At 47.2% G+C, this 22,101-nt stretch overlaps 1 protein-coding gene and 1 long non-coding RNA gene across 6 annotated transcripts in view; one reads left to right on the plus strand and one right to left on the minus strand.

Annotated features, from left to right (window-relative positions):
* The window catches only part of NFIC (nuclear factor I C), a 322,708-nt gene that overhangs the window by 70,979 nt on the left and 229,628 nt on the right, over positions 1 to 22,101 (plus strand). For 4 of the 5 annotated variants that reach the window (XM_078669818.1, XM_078669820.1, XM_078669817.1 and 1 more), the window contains exon 2: positions 15,967 to 16,498. In XM_078669818.1, coding sequence (XP_078525944.1) covers positions 15,967 to 16,498 — 532 coding nt within the window. Of the gene's footprint in view, positions 1 to 15,966; positions 20,040 to 20,099; positions 22,075 to 22,101 lie in introns of those variants that run through there. The other variant, XR_013603639.1, reaches the window with a different exon arrangement.
* The window catches only part of LOC144798776 (uncharacterized), a 127,977-nt gene continuing 106,094 nt past the window's right edge, over positions 219 to 22,101 (minus strand). The window contains exon 5 of the long non-coding RNA XR_013603640.1: positions 219 to 338. This is a non-coding gene — a long non-coding RNA (uncharacterized LOC144798776). The remainder of the gene's footprint in view (positions 339 to 22,101) is intronic.

A 22,101-nucleotide genomic window follows, 5' to 3' on the forward strand; every position in this document is an offset into this window, starting at 1 on the left:
AAAGTTGTGACAAATTTTAAAATTAGAATAACAGGCAGAAGAAACTCTAGGGACAGGGCCACCGGAATTATGCGGAAGGGGAAGACTAAATTATAAGGCAGGGTTGAGTTAATTATGCACCAAGAAAGGGCAAATGATGTGGAGTTATGCAGTACATTTTGTGATAGTTTACTCATGGTTACACTTGTCTGTGCGAGGAGGTTACCTCGTTGTTAGTAGTTTAACAACATAATTCAGCAACTAGCAGCTGAAAGATGGGCAGTCCGCCTTTGTGAAAGTCCTTCCACAGCCTAGGAGCACTTGTTGCCACATTTTTAGTCAAATTTGATCCGTTTGAGCTAAAAAAAAAAAATAGCTTTGTTAGAAATCTGCAGATTATGTAGATAATTATGTATTATGTGTCAAGTTCATAATTGTGTGGAAAACGTCCGCAGTCTGCAGGGGAAGTCATACCCACAGGAGTTCGGGGGGTTGTGAGTGTACATTATTCTCACACGCACACGCAGCGTGCACTGTATCACACGAGCTCGGGGCACGGTGAGTGTTATGGTCCGTAACACGGACCCAGCGTGCAAGGTGCACATGTCTGTTGGGGAAGGCAGACCCACAAGAGCTTTGGGTGTTCGAGTGTGGAAGGACAGTCACACGAGCTCACAGCTGTGAGTGTCCGGGGCCAGTGACAGGGACACAGCTTTGCGCACCACAAAGTTTGCAGCTCACAAGAGCTCGGAGCACTATAGGTGTGCAGGGCCAGTCACAAGGACTCGCGGTGCACTTCTGTGCGTCTGTAGTGGAAATCCAACCCACCGGAGATTGAGGCACTGAGGATGCAGGGCCAGTCAGGGGAACATAGCTCGGGTGCCACAGAGCCCGCTGGCCGCGCCACGCACACAGCTCGTTGCACCACTGCGCGCCCAGTGAGTCACGAGCACGCCGGGCACCCTCCGTGTCCTCAGATGGTCCCAGTGGCACCTTATCTCTCCCGGCAGCCAGTGCGCGGGCACTTGTGGTGAGATTGTGTTTATCTGCGGCCTAGGTGCTGGCTGTCCCACAGATGCGAGGGCTGCCAGCCAGCACCCAGGCCCTGGTGGGGCCTCCAGACGGGCGCCCCGCCCATCATCAGGTTGTAATGTCCTCACGCCGGCTCCGGTGGCAATGCAAAGGAGTTTGGTGGCCTGGTGCGGGGTGGCGCGTTTGACAGGCCGGTAAACTTTACATGTGAATAAACTATTAATGCATGCGTTTATTGTTTAGTTGTTATTCATAAACTCATCCACTTGTTATCTAGTCGACATAGCGCTACATGGAAATACCAGCTCAACCGCAGCGCTACGCACGTTTTCAGGCCTGGGGGATAAATACAGGTGTCGTGTATCTTCAATGCAGTGTCTGTAAGCTGCCTTTCCTTGCACGTCAGTGACGTCTCTTCGACGCAGTGCCTGAAAGCCGCATGTCTTCATGTCAGTCAGGTTTTGCTTCCGACGCCCCTGCCTGTGGCCTCTCTGTGGCCGTCCTCGTGCCCCGGTGCCCCCGCCCTGCCTCTCTCTCCCCAGTGCACACCACTCCCGGCTCCTCCGCAGCCCCTCAGACTGATCTATGGCCGCGGCCGCCGGAAGCCTCGGCCCGGGCAGAGAGAGCCGTCCAGGGCGCGCAAAGAGCCCCATCCATCTGCAGGGCAGCCGCCGCGGCCCCGGGCCTAAGTGCCTGGAGACAGGCCCTGATTTACACGAGGCCCGGGCACACCCACGCCGGCAGGCCACGGAGGTTCAGGGGGTCCTGCACATCCGGGGACCTCTCTCCACCCGGGCAGTGCCAGGTATGTGCGCCCCTGCATGCGGCACAGGACACTCCCAGGAGAATCACAGCTGTTCCTGCTGGCGGGCGAGGGGGAGTGTAGCTGGTTAGTGCGCCTGCTGCAGCGAGAGGTGGCAGAGCTATCCCCCATTCCCTTGTAACACTCGGCGGGCAGTAGAGCTGACCAGGTTTGTGCACCTGCTGCAGTGACGTGGAATGCGCGTCGCACGGCTGAGTCCTTAGGACGCCTAAGACTTCTAGTTTGCATTGCCTTTAACAGCAGCTGAAACAAGATGACAATGCATAGGCCCAGATGGGTTTAGACCTAAGAAGCACCTATTTATAATAAATCGTCTTACAATGGTATGGATCATTAACAATAAAACACGTGACAAAGGCACATTTAAAAGTAAGTAGAATTTAATTGACTATTCAATAGGATTTTTTTCTCCAATTCAGTCTTTAGTCGATCTCAAAAATGGATCATAAAAAATACACAATAATTCTAAAAGTCATCATCATGAATACAAAATATTAGTGTAAATAGAAACAAAATGGTAAAAAAAATATGATAAATAGGAATTACATAGTGTTTTGGGTAGTGGGTCACCCCTGGTAAACAAAAAAGGACCGACTTGTCACTTCCTTCCTGCGTCATAAAGGGAACTTGGATACAAATGAAGGCCCCTGGTTGCATTTGGTTTACAGACCTGGCCGAGAAACGGCGCCAGCCTCATGCTTGTAAAGGGAAAATAAAAACGTGGCCTGGATGGGACGGTCACACATGGAACCAGGAACGTGGGAGTTGTGTAGGCTTAATTTGTGTAAATTGCTGTAGTGCAATTACGGGAAATTACAGCAAAGTTATGCAAGATTATGCGGAGTTAGGAAAGGAGTGCAACTCTGCATTTGGCGCTTTTTTTCTTAACACAAACAGCACCTCGCCTCCAAAATGGACTCAAGGATGCATTTTGCACTATGAAAATAGAGCGAAATGTAACAGAACAGGAACAGCAGCTTCTGGGGCTCAGTTTTTGTACCCCTTGGAAGGCATTTTATGCCCGAAATCACTTAAAATCACCTGTATGGGCATAATTTGTTAGTTTCATGTCACATGTGTAACACAAAATACCGAATTTACTCTGATTACTCCCGCATAATTAAAATATCACACAGGCCTGATTTTCATTCACACATGCAACAAGGCTGTAAGTAGAAAGTGACAGTGTCAGAGATCATGGGGTCAGCGGTTTATCCATCCCTGGTTTTTAGCTCAATCAATTGCATTCTGGTACTTGTAGTCCTGCCTGCAGCACTAACTGCAGGTCCCAGAATGCAGATGAGTGTGAACCGTCCGTACTCTGGGGGTTCCTAGTGTAAGGTGATGGGTAGAGGTTCTTCCTTTGGGCAGAAGCCCCCTCCGGCCAGTCCTGGTGCCCTGCCAGCCGTTCAACGCTGCCATGTACGGTAGAGTGGCCTTGTACCCGAGGACAGCTAGGCCGCCGGGCCCCGGCGTCCCTGGGAGCAGCTGGCCGCCATATCACTTCTCACCCCAGAAAGACGCCTCAGACAGCTCATTCCCCAGACCCCCGCTAATTTGTGGGGCCTTATAACATCTTTATTTACGGGTCGATAATTGTTTCCTCCGCTGGCGAGGCCCCTTTAAGGCAGATTAACTCCGCATGCCCGGGAATGTGACTGGGGCAGAGGGAGGGGGCTGCGAGGACAGATGGTCTGAGAACCCCGCCTGGGCTGGAGGTCTGGAGCGGGCCAAGGCGCGGGGGTCCGGGGTGGGGGGACCGTGCACCTGCCCTCAGCCCCTCCACAGGACAGATCCCCCCACCAGCAGGTTCATCCGCGGCTCCGGGGGCTCCTGGGCTGCAGGAGAGCTTACCTCGGAGGCAGGGAGCTCTCCACCGTTCAAAGAGCTCACCTCACATGGGGTCACGAGGAGCTCTGAGGGAGCTCTCCACGCGGAACTCACTGTCAAGCAGGGTCATCTGCGGCTCCGGGAGCTCCTCAGCTACAGGAGAGCTTACCTCAGTGACAGGGAGCTCTCCACCCCACCGTTCAAAGAGCTCACCTCACATACTGGGTCACGAGGAGCTCCGAGGGAGCTCTCCTCACCGAACTCACTCAGAGAGAGGGTCTTCTTCGGCTCTGGGAGCTCCTCAGCTACAGGAGAGCTTAACTCAATGGCAGGGAGCTATCCGGTATATGCGGAGCTCACCTCACGTACTGGGAAGGAGCTCTTTGGGCAGGAAGGAGATTGAGAGAGCTCTCCTGACAGAACTCACTCATTGACATGTGTGCCCTCGCAGAGGCAAGAGCTCCGCAGCTGCAGGAGAGTTCCCTTCACAGGGAGAGAGCTCAATTTTCCTATATTTATAGAGCTCTTCACATTTACTGGGTCAGCAGTAGCTCTTAGCTCTCCTCAGAGGCAGGGGGCGCTCTCTCATAGAACTCACTCAGAGACAGACAGCTCCCTTCGAGACCGCCTGGAACTCACCTTGCTGACAGCGGCAGCTCTCTGAGAGCTCCCGCCAGAGAGAGCTCCCTTCGAGCTCGCTGACTGGGTGAGCTGCAGCTTAGCATCCGTCTCATGCAGCGCCCCCGAAGTTCTCTCTTAAACAGCGCAGGGCCCAGAGAGGACTCCTGACAAACTTCAGTCCAAAGCTCTTAGATTACATCAGAGACAATGACTGAATGACAGCTCCCACCGTGCTGCTGCAGTTCCCCGAGAGCTCTCCTCTGCCCGCAAGGCCACAGAGAGAGAGCGAGAGAGAGAGAGACAGAGAGACAGAGAGAGAGAGAGAGAGAGAGGTCACCCCAAACAGGACCCACCAGACCCCAGGGAGCTCACCTCTGGTCGCAGTTCCCATAATGTCCCCCTCACAGCCTCCAGCTCGGAGAGAGGTCACGCACGCACCCAAGTCTGATACTCAAAGTCTCTTTTTCCAAATGTTGTTCTGGGCAACAGCAACCGGAAGTGGCACGTGGTTGTTACTTCCTGTTTCCTCCTCTGACGCAGATTCCGGGTTCCAGGGTTGTGTGGGTTAGCTTGTGGCTTCCTTGTCAGCCAATCAGGGCCTAGCACAAGGGAAGTGATGTAAAGGCTCGTATGGACACAATGTAACACAAATGCTAACACAATCAAAGGTTGTTGCACAGAGAGGCTTTATCAATGGAGTGTGTTTTAAACATGGATAGAACGGGTGAAAAGGAGGACCAGCTGCAGTTCACAAAAGGTGTTTCTGGCCCAAACGATTTTCTCAAGAAAGCAGAGTCTAACGGAGCCACAACAATGCACGGGACATGTTAACCCACGGGGTATTCGTGATGCGTATATCGAAATACAGCATTCGCCATTTACGTAGTATGGCAGGGCCTAAAAAGGATTGACCCCCTGGTTAAGGTAAGGGCCATTATTTGTCTTTACTCCGTGTCTGACGTCACTTCCCGCACAGGCGACAGTGCAGAGGAGTGGCCCAATGCCGTCCAAAGGGCCAATGTTACCAAATGGGCCTTCAGCACCGCGGACAGTTCCCGACTCGTCCTCAACACTGAAATACACAAAAAACAGCGTCTCTGCGGAGACACGCGGGTTGTGCAGATATGTCTCCAGCATGATTCGTAGCCTTGTGTCTTTGGGGGTCCGGTTTTCACAGTCCCCCATGTTTCCTTGTTTCTTCTCAAGGAGGGCCAGAAATGAGACAAAGTATTTTGTATACGTGTTATTTCTTGATATAACCTCATTTTCTTTACACCACTGTCGTAGTTATTTTTTTATTATTTTGTGTGGTGCTCCTGGGCCCCCTGAAACTTGTTTGGCTCACATTTAGGGGCCACTGGAAGACAGGCTGGCATCTTTGTACCTCGTCACATCCGGTTGCTGTTAACATTTTGTGGAGCCCCTGAGGTCTATGGCCCTTGGCAACTTACATTCGATTCAGCCTCCCATCCATGTCTATATCTCTGTTTCTAAAACGGAGAGTAGAGGTTTTTCAGTTCCCGGGGGCACACTGCGCCTTGGCTAGTGCAAACTTCGTGTGCCATTGGTAGGGCATCGAAGCATTACAGGGCTGCCAGCCCAGAGGACAGTGGGGCTCAAACTGCCCGCCGTGGTCAGGGATGGATGAATAGAGACAGCACCCCAAACACTCACAACAGACAGCACGAGGGCTCTGCAAATGAAGATGGTCTTTGGTGCCAGCCTGGCTAGTTCACCCACTGGGTGGCTCATGGTTACCCTTCACGCATGGGTGGGGTTTCCGGTCTTTCTCCTCCATGCAGCTCCGCGACTCTTGAGAAGTTGGCAGCCTGCGGCCCTAACAGGTCAGAAGGTTTATAAACTCTGCGCTTCATAAAAGCTGTACCGTGTTGTAACCACCACAATAAACACGTGTAAGAAAAGTCCTGCAGCAGGTTTGCAAGAGAATTTCTCAAAAAAGCCTTTGCTGAGAATTCCGTTAAAAAACCTTATTGCAGATTTTTTATTTTTTTTAGGCCTGGGTGGCGTTTGCGGAGTTTAACTCTGCGGAACTCTGCAAAGTGCCGTAAAAACTCTGCTGGCGCCGTGGTGTTCCACCAGCGGCGGAGTCTGTTAAGTCTCGCTGCTCGCACTGCTTCTTATCACCAGGAGTTTGTCCTGAGCTGTAAAATTATACAGCACGAATGCACTAGGCATCACATCAACGGACTCTGCTGCTTTCTGTCGCTCGAGTAGACATTCTACTCGAGCTGCAGCGTCCTCATTGCGAACAGCAGATTTTTCAACGCGATCGGTCGCGACTGCCCACATTGAGAAATCCTGTCGGGATGAGGTCTAGCATGCAATTTGTCCTCACGAGCGCTCAGCTACTTAACATTGGTGAGCTGCTGAAGAGAAAAAACTCTCCTTCACGTCACTTCGTGGAGTTTTGGGGATTTCCACGCGGAGTGGGCAAAACTCCACGAACTCTGCCGGCGGAGCTGAATTCTTTGCCCGACCCTAATTTTTTTGTAAACGAAAAATCTCTCCCACCTTAAAGTTTTCAAGGGTTGTGAAGTTTTGAAACAACCTTCCCAAAGTCTGTGGCAAAAAAACAACACATCTTTGCGTTGGCAGGCATCACTTATACACGGGAAACATCCTTTACAACGCAACTTTTACCACGCAGTGCCTTTACGACGCAACTTTTACAACGCAAACCAGTACAACGCATTGCGCTGGGGGGCGCTCTAGGATAGGGAATACGTTTAATTTACTATCCAACACCTTCCCTAGTGTCCACGGGGACTGGAGTTGGAATAGTAAATTAAACTATTCACTATCCAGCACCCCAAAGCGCTATGCGTTGTAAAGGTTTGCGTTGTAAAAACCGCGTTGTAAAGGCATGCGTGGTAAAAGCATGCGTTGTAACGTCATACATCCCTTATACACAGGTACACCAGACCAGGTGACCTTGCGTTTACAGAGGATGACCCTGAATCATAAACGCCTCCACTGAGATGGTGGAGCTTTGGCAGCAAGTTTAGGGTTCTCTGGCTCCGTCATCTTATGACGCTCGCGGTAGCTTGGTTGAGCGGAGTAGGCCCAAAACATAAGAGGTAGAATAGGTATTAAGGCAGAAAGGGGACAACACAATCAATACAGCCAAAACAAAGATACAGATCAGTCAGTCTCCTACCTCTGAAAAGAATCACTGCTGAATGAACAGCATCCCTTGTTGACAGTGAGGTTTAGATAGAATGGCGCTATCCTGATGTCTTCATCGCTGTTCTTTAGCCAGTTCCCATCGTTGCTGGGGCTTTAGTATCATCAGTGTCCTGTGGACGTGGTTACTGACCCATGTTTTGGAAGCAACAGCCCCATGTTATGCTGTTCTATTTCAGGCCATTGGATTGTTGTGCAGCTGCCCAGAGAGCCAGGATATTTTAATATGGACAACTATGGGGTGCCCCGGGGGTACCTTGGATGGCATACTTAGAAATTGGTACTGGAATGTGCCCCCGGGGCACCAGCATCAAAATCTCTTCCTTATGGAATTATTTTGGCCGGCCGGATTGGTAGTTACCAAGGAAGACCAACAAGGCATGTTCTGATCCACTGAATACAATTTATTATTTTCTTTTCATCTTGCTCGTTTCTTTAGCTTTTGTTTGACAGGGTGTGGAGTGATGTCTTTCGTTGTGGGTCCTTTGGTTGAACCAGGATTGGCCTTGTTCTATTAGATTGTAAATTATACTGCCCCCTTTCAGTTCCGTGCTTCTGGATGGGCCCTCAAAGGCCTGGTTCTGACCCACTGGGATCAAATGGGATTTTCTGTGTAACAGTGCAGCCCCATTTTGGTTTCATGCTTCAGGACGACAGGATTGGTGAAAGTCCTGGTCGCCCCCCTAAGTTTAACCTTCCCAGTCAGCCCTGCCACGTTTTTCAGGCCCATGCGTCTTATGCTGAACCAGTCCTGTTTTTTCCCTTTGAATTCTGGGACATGAAGTTCCGGTTTTATATTAGACTGAACAGGACTACAAGTCCCGTAATTCAAAGGAAAAAACGGGACTGGTGCAGCACATCTCGCATGGACGTGGGAAGCTTGGCCTCGTAGCACTAGGTAGTATGAGGCCTTCCTTGTGGTGTTTTAGTTTCTCGCTCCTGATTGGTGTAGCGGACACAGAAGCCCTTGCCCCTTCACCTCACTGGAGCGGATCACCAGTGAAGACCACAGCGCCTCGAGACGGGCAGGTTATTGATCTTGGAAGGCGCTGTTTCCGCCTTGCTTCTCCCTCGGCCTCTGAGGTTTCGAGGCACATGCCGCCTCCTGGCCAGCTGCTGCGCATTAGCGCCTCCCTCCGCCGGCCGGTGCGGGGTGTGCGTGTGGTGGAAGGGCGGGGGGCGGCTCAGTGAATGAGCAGCTTGTCCCTCATCCCGATGACCGCATCGCTCCAGATGGCTGCGGGGCGGGGCCGCAGTGCATGCTGGGAGCTCGAGTAGGACTCCTCGGCTCATGGCAGGTGCTTTGGCATGCCAGTGCCCTGGGCACCTGAGCGCCCGACACTGCCCTTCGCGGGTGTATTCCATGTCTCCCTCCCCACGAAGGCCTTACTAGACCTAAGACATCAAAGCAGTGTGATGTCTGTAGTATTCCAACATTGCTTGCTGAATACTACAAAATGACTAAAACAGGCCCTCCACGTGGGAGGGTCTCCAGGGGTGTCTGCGAGCCGCCCGCCCACGTGCTCCCCAAAAACATCAGCATCCAAGCAGTCTGGAAGCTTCTAGCGCCTAGAAGTCATTAGTTCAGCTGGTTCTGTTACTGCTAATGGGGTGCTCCTAGTAGCAGCCTATGGGTGAGATGTGCCTACTGCACCCCAAGTATTGCTCTTTTTTGAAGCACCCAACCCAACACTAATCCTGATGGGTTCCAGAGTAGCGTGCTACTTGCTTCAAAACCCCATCAGGGGTAGGAAGCGCTATATAAATACAAACCGCTTTCCCTACACTATCTCGCCACCTACCCTTCTCTACCCAAAAACGGAATAACTTATTCACTACTCGAATTACTTCATATTTTACTATAATAATGTTCAACACTAACACTTTATGGGTTCCGGAGTGGCATGCTACTCGCCAGAAAAGCGCTTCAACATCCATCAGGGGTAACAAGCGCTATATAAATACAAACCTTTTTCCTCCCCTATCCTTCTGCTATCATTCCAAATCCAAATAACCGACTAACCTATCCACCACTTAAAATGTACTTGTATGTTTCACTATACTAATTCAACACTAATCCTCTATGTGTCCCGGAGTAGCGTGCTACTTGCCGAAAAAGCGCTTTGACGCTTCGTCAGGGGTAGTAAGTGCTATATAAATGCAATTACAATAACTTCGGCAGGGTCTCTTGCTGGAGTGAGCCACCCTACCATCCAGCTGGTTTAGAGGGGGCGATCTGGTGGCTTTTTGTTGCTGCTGGTAATGGACAGTAAAAAAAAAATAATGAACCCTACATCGTGAGGGAAAACTTCCGCGAAGTGGGGCTGGCACACAACGCTAGGTTTAGCTGGCAGAGGCCCCTGGGGGTGGCTAGATTAATGCCCTCCGCCGCCCAGATGGAGTACTATCCGCCCGCCAAACTCTAAGTCTGCCACCAAGTATTTAGCATTTTCAATACTCTGTGAGCCCCAGTAAAAGCAAAGCATAAAAAAGTGTTCTTTCTGTATAGAGTGCCTTGGTGAGATTAAGGGTTTAATGTCCGAATACTTTTATAATGTAAAATAGTCCTCATGCATTGCAATGCAAGCTCTCGCTAGGTGGCGGAATGATACACCAAACAGACCACAGCACGAGGGAGGGATTAATTAATCCTCCTCTGGGTGGAGCCAAAGGCCACTCTATGTATATTACAAAGACCCAGTAACAAAAGGTCATGTAGACATCTGTGCAGTCAAGCCAGCCCTAAAAACCCTACAACTTTCCAAAACTAAGAAGTGAACATGGGAAGGAATGGAAGGGAAGGGGAAGTGAGGCGCGATGAAGCCATGTTGCTTTAAGACTTCTCCCTGGGCGCGGCTCCAACCCAGCGAGCGGGCCAAATGAAAAACATTTTCCCAACCGCTCCGACACCAGAACGGCACCAGCGAGCACTTTTTACTGATGCAATTCCCAATTATTTGTAATGTGAACCATGCAGCGCGGAAGACAGAAATGTCAGGGAGGTCTGGCGGCGAGGCACGCTATTGGGTTTCTCTAGGCCCACGGCTTCGAAAAAGATGCCATTTTCAAGTCGGTCCCAGAAAAATAACATTATTTCCCTTTTTTTTCCTACCCTCCTATGTTCGACTGTTTGATCTTTTTTAAATTTTCCAGCCGGCTTCCCGTGCGGCACACACTCACCAGATTCGGTGGCGCTGGATATTTTTGGATCCACACATCTGGCTTTGATCGGCCACAAATTATCCAATTGCTCTGCCAGAGAAAGCTCAGTTGGCTGGGGCACCAGGTATAATATGCTGTGCGGCCTTCAGTCCCACAAGGGTCAATTTACAGTAGGCCGTCAAACCAACCGGTCGCTCTGCGAATCGATCATCGTCTACGGCAGGAGCGACAAGTAATAAGCGAGGTGTTCCTTGGACGAGTTCATCTGCTCTGCAGGTGGCCTGTACGCCTTTCGTCTCAACTCTCCAATAAGGTTGATATTGAGCGTGATGGCATCTGCGACTGATTCAGCAGAATAGGTGACAACATGATAAATGGTGTGTTACAACATTATTTTGTTTAGGTTGAAGGTCTTTCTCACAGTTCATCTTTCTTAAGGCGTTCAACGATGACCAATTGGCAGTCTTTCATCCTTCCTTTACGTAGAGTAAACACCAGTGGCAATCTTTCTAAGGGGCGAAGGTTAATCTAGTCATCAAATAACGCCTTTATCATCAATCCCTAATCCAAAACATGCCCCAGAAGCGAAGGCCAATGGGAAACTGTGGCAAAGCAATAGATACATACGTCTATCTTTTTCCTTATGTATTTTTCAATAACATTTCTGTGCCTGTCCTGCGTTGACCCCTTCCATCTTCTTCCTGCAGAACTCTTGGTTTCTCCATCCACAGTGTCTCCACAACCAGAGCTTGTGCTTCTAAGAGTGGAGGCCTAAAATATGGAAGTAATCCCCTTGCATTTGATATCAACCTCTTAGACAACACTTGCATTGTACGAAAGGCCATCGAGTCGAGGTTCTTCTACAACACATTATCGTTTGGAGGGGTTGGAACACCTGCAGCAGCAGCTGAAAATTCCCAAGAGGCAGTTCACACTCCAGGGTATGCCTCAAGTGCTCTCACACATTTACCCAGCCTGTTTTCAGGAAAAAAACTTCTGCTTGCCAATTTACGAGCAGGATTCAGCAAGCTGCAATATTGCTTCCAATACTATTTGGTGTTCTTGGCGAATGTATGGCAGCAAGCACATTTTTTTTGTGTGTCCTCATTTTGCCAGATATCTTGATGGGCTAATACTTTTGTCTTTCTAGGTCTTGTTATGCAAGGCCTGACCAAAGACCATAGAACCAGACCCTTGCATATTCACCCACAAGTATACAGCTGTTTCCAATTCCATTTCCGCACTCACTGGACCGACCCTGGAAATAAGGAGATGTTGTCGGCAAGCTATTGCCGTATAGCCATACAATATACAGCCATAAAGGAACCATATTCGAGTCTTTACCTTTTCTACATAAGTTTAATGTTATTTGGATCAGCATGAACTGAGGCTACAAATGTGTGTATCTTTTAAGGATAAGTTCTGCATCTTTCGGCGATACCAAGTCAAAACGGATTACTTGTTTCCGTATGAATAGATCCAACACATTTAGAGATATGAAGCATCGTTTGGGAGTCTCTTGAACTTCCAGAGTGGAGACAGTGCTTACTTGGATAGGTATGAATAAATCCTACATATTTAGAGATTTACAGTATCAGTTTTGAGTCTTTTGGTCTTACTACGCAAGTCAAAAATCAGAATCAGAGATCCCTTGGATCCAGATTAATTGGTCCTACAAATGTAAGTGTTATGAAGAATCCCTTGGCGGATTCTGGTCCTTCCTAAGCTGACACAAAGATAACTTCCATCTGTATAAATAGATTCTACACATTTAGTGCTATAAAGTTGTCGGACACTGGGCCTTCATAAGGAGAGTTAAAGAGTTGTTTTTTTTCTCTGCTCTGAGAAGATGTGAAAATGAGGACCAATGCTAACATTTTAAATATGTAAGGTAGAGAAATTGAAAAAGGTGTCAGTCACAGACATCCTCTTCCAAACAAGATAACCTGTGAATGACAGTTGGCTGCCATGCATGTACTTTTTTCTCAAAAAATTGCTTCTAATCCTCTGTCCATTAAAATTTAATTGCAACACACATCATACAAAAATAATATTGTTAAGGCTGTTTATTAGCTCATTTGTACTGCAAACTGCTGAAATCATTTTCTCTGCAGCCACTGGATTGATTGGCTTTCTGTCTTTCTAAACCCTGCATGGCTCAGCTAATACTCAGCAGACAATACCTTACAAGCCAAAGGTAGTTTTAATTCATTCTCCGGATCGCATAATCTTTATTTGCATAATAGGGGTGTGGTGGAGCGGGTGTAGGGGTCCGTGAGTGCCTACATGTTCCATGTGCGTGTGTGTGTGCGCTTTTGATAATTTTTATATTCCCCACTTACACCTCATGTGCTTATAGATTTGCCAAATTAGATAATTTGTTCCAGCCTTCAAAAAATGTTGTTCCTTTTTTTTCTAAATGCATTACCTTTTAAAAATTAAATTAAATTGAGACATTATGAACTTTACGTCAAAGTCATCTACTTAAAAAGCCACTCGTAACCATGGCCAATCATTGTTCAAATTGTTTTCTTCACAAACCACTCATGTCATTAACTTAATTGACTTAGAATGAGTTAATCTTTTAACTCACAACTCCTCAACCTTATACATTACAGCTCAAATCAATCCTAGACCAATAACAGGTCTTCGGGGCCAATATTCGTTTAAAATGACTATGGGGCGATTGTCATTTCAACCCAACCGTTGACAAATACTGACTCGATTCACTCTCTTTGACTTGTTCCCTTGATCAATATCTGTTTGGTTCTCACATTTTACACTAAATGGGAACACCGCATACTTGACCAATACTTTAACCTACTTTTCTGCAATGCAAATAAATGTTCAACTTGCTACAACCACCAACATTTGTTAATCTCAGCGTATTTGATCAAAATTACCCTCCAGTAATCAACATCAATTCGTGTGTGCGCTAAACCAATCTTAATCTATTAGGACTGGTAATCAATACTTGTTTTACCAGCCATGCCAATAACTATTCGCAGTGGACCATTTATGAGTAATGGATGGACTTGCCTCCTTTTCCAATGAGTGGCAAAATCACCCCTTGGACCACGAGTTGTTCCTTTAGTAACTCTTGCCAAAAACTATTCAACTGTTTCCCTTTATAAGTTTCTGTTGGACCTACTTCCTCTGCCAGTATATGATGACAAAAACAATTTGTTCAATAAATGTTATTCTTCCTTCCTTGGTCAATAGTTGTTCAGCTTTCCCCGTTTGCTAATAAGTGTTCGATTTCAACCTTGTTCAATGAGTAGACAAACCCCTCCTTGACCAGATACTGCACGACTCTTGGCCAGTAATAGTTCAGTTCTACTCCTCGGACAACGTCTGCTTAAATCAACAGCCCAAGCCATAATTTCTTAAGTCCCGCACTTAAGTCAAATCTACTGAATGTTTTTATCCAACCAATACCTGCCCTTCTTGCTGTTTTATTAAAAATGTTTCTACTTGCTTCCTTTTCCCATAAATGGCAAGAACGTCCCGTTGAACAACAACTTGTTGACTTAGGTCCTTGATAGCAAACCATTAACTACCACTCCTGAATTAATGGGTGTCCTTGCTTCCTGGACCAGTAACTCTTCAACTCTCTCTTGACCAATGACTGACCAAATCTTCTCCTTCCTCAATAGCATCTAGCTATTTTAATAATCGTTTGCCTTTCTACCTTACCAAATGTTTAGCCAAATTACCCATTTTATCAATAACTTTTCGCCTAATCCTTCCACTGCCTCCCTTGCCAGAACCCATATCTTCCCGGCTATGCTTCTCCCACCATGAGCAACTTGGACATTTGCCTGCTGGCGAAGATGTTTGTTATACACATTGGGATAAACTCAGTGTCTTTTACATATTCTGATATCTTTTACATGTAATATGTTATTAGTAATATATTTCTAAAACTGTCCTTCTTCAGGACACATTAACCTATTGCTTTGGTGTTTATGCTTATTTGGGACTTTGGATGTATGAGGATGGTAAGCATTGGTCTCTGATCGAAAACACCACAACAGGGCTTTGTTTTCTCTTCACCTTGAATTCCTGCTTTCTTCTGGCTCCTGCTGTGCCCAGAATCCTGGGTCCATCTGGTTAAATTGTACCACCCTCCTTCAGTTGCCAACTCCTTTAGCACTTACAAACGTTTTCGCTAGCTTTAGGTGCTAAGTAGAAATATGAAGATACATTTGTTAAATATAGCACTTTCATACTCATGCTAGCATTTTTGTCCATTAATATAGACAGCACAAGCAACTAATGCAGAAATTGACCGGAGGAGAGGCTCGTTGAATGCGCTAGCCTCAGTGATCGATTTGGGATGAATGGCGGTCAGGGTGGTAATGGAAGGTTGAATGTCGCCAGCCCTACTCCCAAGCTTACCAATGATGACATCAGAGAATGTGGTGTACCCCCTGATCTGGCGAGTGTGGTTGGTGATTCATGTAGCGGTTGTGCTAGGGTGCCATGGCCTGGTCCATATGGTTGACCGGTCCATACCGGGTTGTTCAGAAGTGCCCACTTCTTTGGAAATGAAGGGGGGGGCAGGATGGGACTGAGGTGGTTTGTCACTGTTCCAATAATATATAAGTGAAGGTTCACATTGTAACTTGGCAAGAATTTTCCTGACCTGGGATTTCTGGGTGGTGACCCATACGTAGCTTCAGACAGATGGCCATGGCGTCGGAAAAATAAGTGGTGTGCTGATATAGAGATGTCGTTGGACAGGGGCTGGGGGTTCGCTACATTACTAAATGTTAATGACCTCCATGTAGGCAACAGGGCATGTGTGGAGGTCCATGTTATCCTTGACAGTGTGAGTTGCAACCCTGCCTTAGGCTCTAGCAGGAGCAAAATACCCAACAGTTGCCAAAAGTATTTCTCCCAGGGATCTGAGGAAGTGTCATTGTGTTGATTTGAATTGTTTGTTCGACTATCGCTTTATGGTTAAAAAAAAGCATCTATAAATTATGTTGTACCACATTATCACAGTTTAAAACATTAACACATAAGATAATCTTAATATGAACTCTGAAGTACCATCATGGAAGTCTTAACCATAGTAAGTCCTCACAATTTCAGGAGTCGATGTCATGGTATTTCGGGAGTCAATATCATGGTTATGATATATGCGTAAGTAGATATTTCTGGGCCAATAGTTTTAAAATAGTCCTGGAAGTTCTGAGATTGGTGTAGGACTTGTACGACTCCCAGTTCTTCTAGGCCTAAACATTGTTCTTTTGATGATGGTCCACACTTCACTGATGGCCAACTTTTCCTTTCTCTCTCTTGTTTAGGACGAGTTTCATCCTTTCATTGAAGCTCTCCTCCCGCACGTGCGCGCCTTCGCCTACACATGGTTCAACCTCCAAGCACGGAAGCGCAAGTACTTCAAGAAGCATGAGAAGAGGATGACGAAGGACGAGGAGAGGGCGGTCAAGGATGAACTTCTCAACGAAAAGCCAGAGGTCAAGCAGAAATGGGCCTCGCGCCTGCTGGCCAAACTCCGCAAGGACATCAGGCCCGAGTACCGGGAGGACTTTGTGCTGTCCATCACGGGGAAGAAGGTCTCGTGTTGTGTCCTCTCCAACCCTGACCAGAAGGGTAAGATGCGGCGCATTGACTGCCTGCGGCAGGCGGACAAGGTGTGGCGGTTAGACCTGGTCATGGTCATACTCTTCAAAGGGATCCCCCTGGAGAGCACGGACGGGGAGCGGCTGGTGAAGTCCCAGCAGTGCACTAACCCCATCCTCTGTGTACAACCACATCACATAAGCGTGTCGGTGAAGGAGCTCGACCTTTACTTGGCCTACTTCGTTCGTGAGAGAGGTAAGTGGTGTCTTGAATTTCTTGCATCGCTTTGTATCACCAGTTATTACTTGTGACATTTATTTGCAAGTTATGGTTCGTCTGTCGTACTCGCCACGCCAACAATATTCAACGCTGGACAATTCTGCCACAAAATCACCATATGCCCATAGACACAATTGGGCACCCTTCTCACTGGTGACTCAAGAGTCCATTCCTTTATGTTAGGCATGTGTGAAATTGGTGTAATTGGCTTTTGCATAATTACGTGAAATTTTACCAAAATTACATGAACTACACATAATTACAGACCAGTCATTTTGTGCTATATTGTAGTGCATTCTCACATCAATTTTTGGCTGTAGGACACATTTAAACAAAAGACTGGCGAACAGCAGCCGCTAATGTACTGTTGTAATGTTTACATGCGTTCATGGTGAATCTTTTACTGGCAATGGCGTGTAATTATGCAAAGTGGAATAAGGGAATAATCTCAGGAAATTTGTGTGACAAGTGTAACACAAAATTACGTAAATTACTCATATTACACTGACAAAATGTAAATGTCACCCAGACCTACTTGTCACATGACCCTGGCCTTACCACTTGATCAATGATGTCAGGTTCCAAAAATCAGATTATGCGGACCGCAGCCCTGAGTTTTGGCATATGATTTCCGATTCTGCCCCTTCACAATACGAAGACCAGCTCCACTTTTCCCCTATGTGACCTCACTTGAAAATCTTCACCCACTTCTTTAGTTGACCCTAATCTTTACCCTTGAACAATGTTACCCCTGCTTAACTACTAGTAGTTGAAATTAATTCAGTCCTTCACTTGCTTGCTATGACTCAGTGATCAACATCCTATGAACCCCTTGTAATGTGACCTCTATTTCTTCTTCCACCTGATATTTGACCTATGATAACATCCTTGCAACTTTGACCCGAGTCAAGTTTTTTATATTTAACCCATAATTCCACGCTTTGGTCTTCTGACACCATACTGTAAGCTTGGAGCATCTGACTTCAGACACCACCAGTAAATAATAAATAAAGAATAAATTCTAAATTGGTAAGCACAACATATCACTTTAACGGGTTTCAAGGCGCTGGGGGCCCTTGGGGAGATTAAGTGAGCTATTGCCCAGAGTAGTTCTGCAGAGAGTCTTGCCCTGATGACCATGATTAATTCTTAAACAGATTTTTTTAAATAGCGTTTTCCTTTAATTTATGTTTAATGTGGGTAATGTGTGAGAGTCTATCACAGGCATTTTGCAGACAAATGTTTTGTTTATGTTTCATGCAACATCCATAAAAAAAGTTTCTTTTAGATCAATACAGGATCTCACATATTAGAAATGGGAGGGTGTCACAGAGATTATTTGCAGTAATATTGGTGAGCTGCTTCTGTGTTATAATATTAAAAACAGGTCACTATATTGAATATTAGATGTAAACACATGTAGAATTTGGACCAATGTGCCTGTGTACTGTCAGTGACCTGGGCAAAGAGGGCATAAAAAGAGTTGAAACTGGATCATAAAATCAAAGCTGTTCCGAGCAGGGGCCACCAAAGTACGTTTGGCTCAGGGCCCCCAAAATCTTTAAAACATCCGTTGCAACTGTCCAATTTGTTCCACCATCGGTTAAAGGTGGTTACTACCACACATTTTATTGCTAGTGAAGCATGATAGGGGATGAGACCAGAGTGAAAGAATGTGCCCAACGATTGGGTGATTTTTGCGTTACCTGGCAGATCTAAAGGACCCTTCTCGGTGTTCTGTATGTGATTTTGATCCCCAAGAGGACTCTTGTGACTGATCTCATACTTAGAAAACCGGTTCTTCCAGAGACTTGGAAAGAGGGAACACGTTGCGCAGCTGCCGGATGAGAACGTTCCGTACAGCGACTGCACCTGTGTTGTTCCAGCGCGGGCGACCTGCGTCCTGCGATCAAACAATACAAGATTCCATTGTTCTGCGTAAGAACCTGGGGAGAAACCACAGGCATTCATGCTCGCAGAGCCCACTCTGAGGAACCTCTATAAGCTAGCTTGCGTAGAGTTTGTTGCTGAGAATCTTAAAATAGGGGGCGTTTTGTGACTCCACATATCCAAAGAGACCCTTTTACAAGTTGCATTTAGCCAACTACGGGTAGAGGAAAACACCTGTACTTGCCGTCAGTCCAAGCAAATTGGTTTCTGGAGAAATCTGAAATGTTCACATCAGGCTGATACCAATGAAATGGGGTGTAGAGTTGTCATGGTCAGTTGCAAGAAGGACATTGCTTGGTAAGCTATGGAGTCTTCTGCAGACCCACTGCCCATTCAGAAGAGCCACCCGCCTTGAAAAGTTTACCCTTTTCCCCCATAGGCCCATCTACATATTTCCCTTCGCTGGTAAGCAGATGTTAGGTAGTATGTAAGCTCAGGGCCTTGATGATTAGTACATTGCCAATGATTGGCCTCATTTGCATATTTATTTTCTCCCAGAATGCACATCTTTAGTGCTTGTGTTCATTACATAATTTTACAAGATGTGTAATATTAATAATTGAAAACGAAATGGGACCTGCTATACATTTTAAAATACACAGTTACTTAAGGTGACAGCAAGCAGAGTTAAGAGTAAGACAGGCCGAATTTTACTTTAGACCTACGATAAACCAGTGCAGAGTTATTTAGGAGATGGTCAATTTTCTTTAAAAGTCAGAATTCGGACGAGTTAGAATTTCCACCTTCTGGGTCTACGTTCGCCAAGTTCTCTCCCTTTTTAAACGTCTGCAGGATTCCCAGAGGCAGGTGTTGGCCTCCCCTGTTGAATGCCTGATTGAAGACTTGTTAATGAAATGTAAAACATGGAGACTCAGCATAGGTTACGGTGATAAGTGAAAATCGAGATTAGCCCGGGAAGTGGAAACTGGTAAATTCTCTGCCTCAGACTAATGACAGGTACAAATCAGAGCAGGGCCTGAATTATAGTTTTTTTATGAACCAAATGTAGGTAGAGATTAGCCTAAATGTTATAATAAGTCTGCTACACGTTAAAGGCCGGCGGGGATTAGCAGAGGGCTTGGAATGGTCTTCTATAGCTCCAAAACAGGTAGAGATTAACAAGGTCTTGGAAAGCAGTCTGACATAGATGGAAGGCAATTTGAGAGTAGCCCAGGGATGCTCTCATATGTTCACACTTGGTGTATGGTGTGTCTCCCGGGTTGATGTGTGTTGTACGGCTGGCCTCAGGTTTTGTGTTGTATGGCTGATCTCTTCAGTTGATGTGTTGTATGGTTGTTCTCTTAGGTGTATATGTGTTGTTTGACTGATTTCTTGAGTTGGCGGGTTTTGCGGCGGGTTTCCTGGGTTGACGCGTTGTATGGCAGGTCTCTTAGGTTGATATGTGTTGGGCAGCTGACCTCGGGTTATGTGTTGTCTGGTTGAACTCATCAGTTGATGTATTGTACGGCTGTTCTCTTGGGTTGATATGTTGTACAGCTGTTCTCTTGGGTTGATGTGTTGTATGGCTGTTCTCTTGGGTTGATGTGTTGTATGGCTGTTCTCTTGGGTTGATGTGTTGTACGGCTGATCTCTTGAGCTGACATGTGTTGTGTGGCGAGTTTCTTAGGTTGGGATGTGTTGTACGGCTGGTCTCTTGAGTTGATGTGTTGTACGGCTGTTCTCTTGGGTTGATGTGTTGTACGGCTGTTCTCTTGGGTTGATGTGTTGTACGGCTGATCTCTTGAGCTAACATGTGTTGTGTGGCGAGTTTCTTAGGTTGGGATGTGTTGTACGGCTGGTCTCTTGAGTTGATGTGTTGTACGGCTGTTCTCTTGGCTTGATGTGTTGTACGGCTGTTTTCTTGGGTTGATGTGTTGTACGGCTGTTCTCTTGGGTTGATGTGTTGTACGGCTGTTCTCTTGGGTTGATGTGTTGTACGGCAGATCTCTTGAGCTGACGTGTTGTGTGTCGAGTTTCTTAAGTTAGGATGTGTTGTACGGCTGGTCTCTTGAGTTGATGTGTTGTACGGCTGTTCTCTTGGGTTGATGTGTTGTACGGCTGTTCTCTTGGGTTGATGTGTTGTACGGCTGTTCTCTTGGGTTGATGTGTTGTACGGCTGTTCTCTTGGGTTGATGTGTTGTACGGCTGTTCTCTTGGGTTGATGTGTTGTACGGCTGATCTCTTGAGCTGACGTGTTGTGTGTCGAGTTTCTTAGGTTAGGATGTGTTGTACGGCTGGTCTCTTGAGTTGATGTGTTGTACGGCTGTTCTCTTGGGTTCATGTGTTGTACGGCTGTTCTCTTGGGTTGATGTGTTGTACGGCTGTTCTCTTGGGTTGATATGTTGTACGGCTGATCTCTTGAGCTGACGTGTTGTGTGTAGAGTTTCTTAGGTTGGGATGTGTTGTACGGCTGGTTTCTTAAGTTGACGTATTGTGTGGCAATCCTCTTGGGTTGATATGTATTTATGGATGGTCTCTTAAGTTGACTTGTGTTGTACAGCTTGTCTCTTGAGTTGACGTGTTGTGTGGCGAGTTACTTAGGTTGGGATGTGTTGTACGGCTGGTCTCCGAGTGTGATATGTGTTTTACCTCTGGTCTCTTAGTTTGATATGTGTCTTACATCTGGTCTTATAGGTTGACATGTATGTAAGGACCTGGTCACCGGATTCCACTGTGTTGCGTGTTCACGCTTTTCGTCATAAGACCCTCTCTGTGCCCGCCGTTGATTGGGGGGTCCCCTGGTCTGGCGCTGCTCCTTCTTTGGTCCTCGGTGGTCAGCCCCTGGGGGGTTTTCAGCCTGGTCTGGAAGAAAGATACAAGGTGTGTAGCTGTGGTAAAGGGGGGTCGCTAACAGAAGACCGCCGCCTCGGGTAGCTTCAGAGGGGGGTCGTTAAGGGTTGTAGAAGGGTGGGAGTAAAGAGAGGGCCGGTCAGAGGTAGAACTAGAGACAGTGTCGCTCATGAGGGGTGGGGGGGTGGGAATCGCCAAGATTCACCCCAGAACTGGTGCAATTGGAGTTGGTAAATAAGGGGTGGGTGCGTTGCGGTTGGGGGCCAGAGGGAGCCGGGTTGGGAGATAGGGGCTCCGACACTGGCCAACCCCCGTCCATTTTCACTGCCAGATTCTTGAACCCAACCCCCTCCCCCATCCCGGTCACGTCCAGGGGCTGTGAGAGTAAAGACCCCACCAGCCCCACCTCAAATCCCGGCCCTGCTGACCTTGAGCCGTGTGACCTCGGGCCTGTTGACCGTGACCGAGTCTGGGTCTCGGGCGTCTCCCGGCATCAACAGCGCCTGGAAACACTCGGCTGATAAGAAGCGCCGGCCTGTCACTGGAGAAGAACAGAGCGGCTGCTGGAGGGAGGGGGCGCGGGGAGGGCTGTCTGTGCTCGAGGGACGGTCACATAGAAGAGAGAGAACAGACCAGCTGATAGCAGAGGGGGTGGGCGAACTCTTTTGGAGAGCCAGCCAGCTAGTCTCTGAGAGAGAGAGAAAGAATGAGAGAGAAAGAGAAAGTAAGAGAAAGAGAGAAAGAGAGAGGGAAAGAAAGAGAAAAAGAGAGAGAGAGAAAGAGAAAGAGAAAGTGAGAAAGAAAGCGAGAAAGAGAGAGAGAAAGAAAGACAGAAAGGG

Source organism: Lissotriton helveticus, chromosome 12 (assembly GCF_964261635.1).
Source record: "Lissotriton helveticus chromosome 12, aLisHel1.1, whole genome shotgun sequence".
NCBI lineage: Eukaryota > Metazoa > Chordata > Amphibia > Caudata > Salamandridae > Lissotriton > Lissotriton helveticus.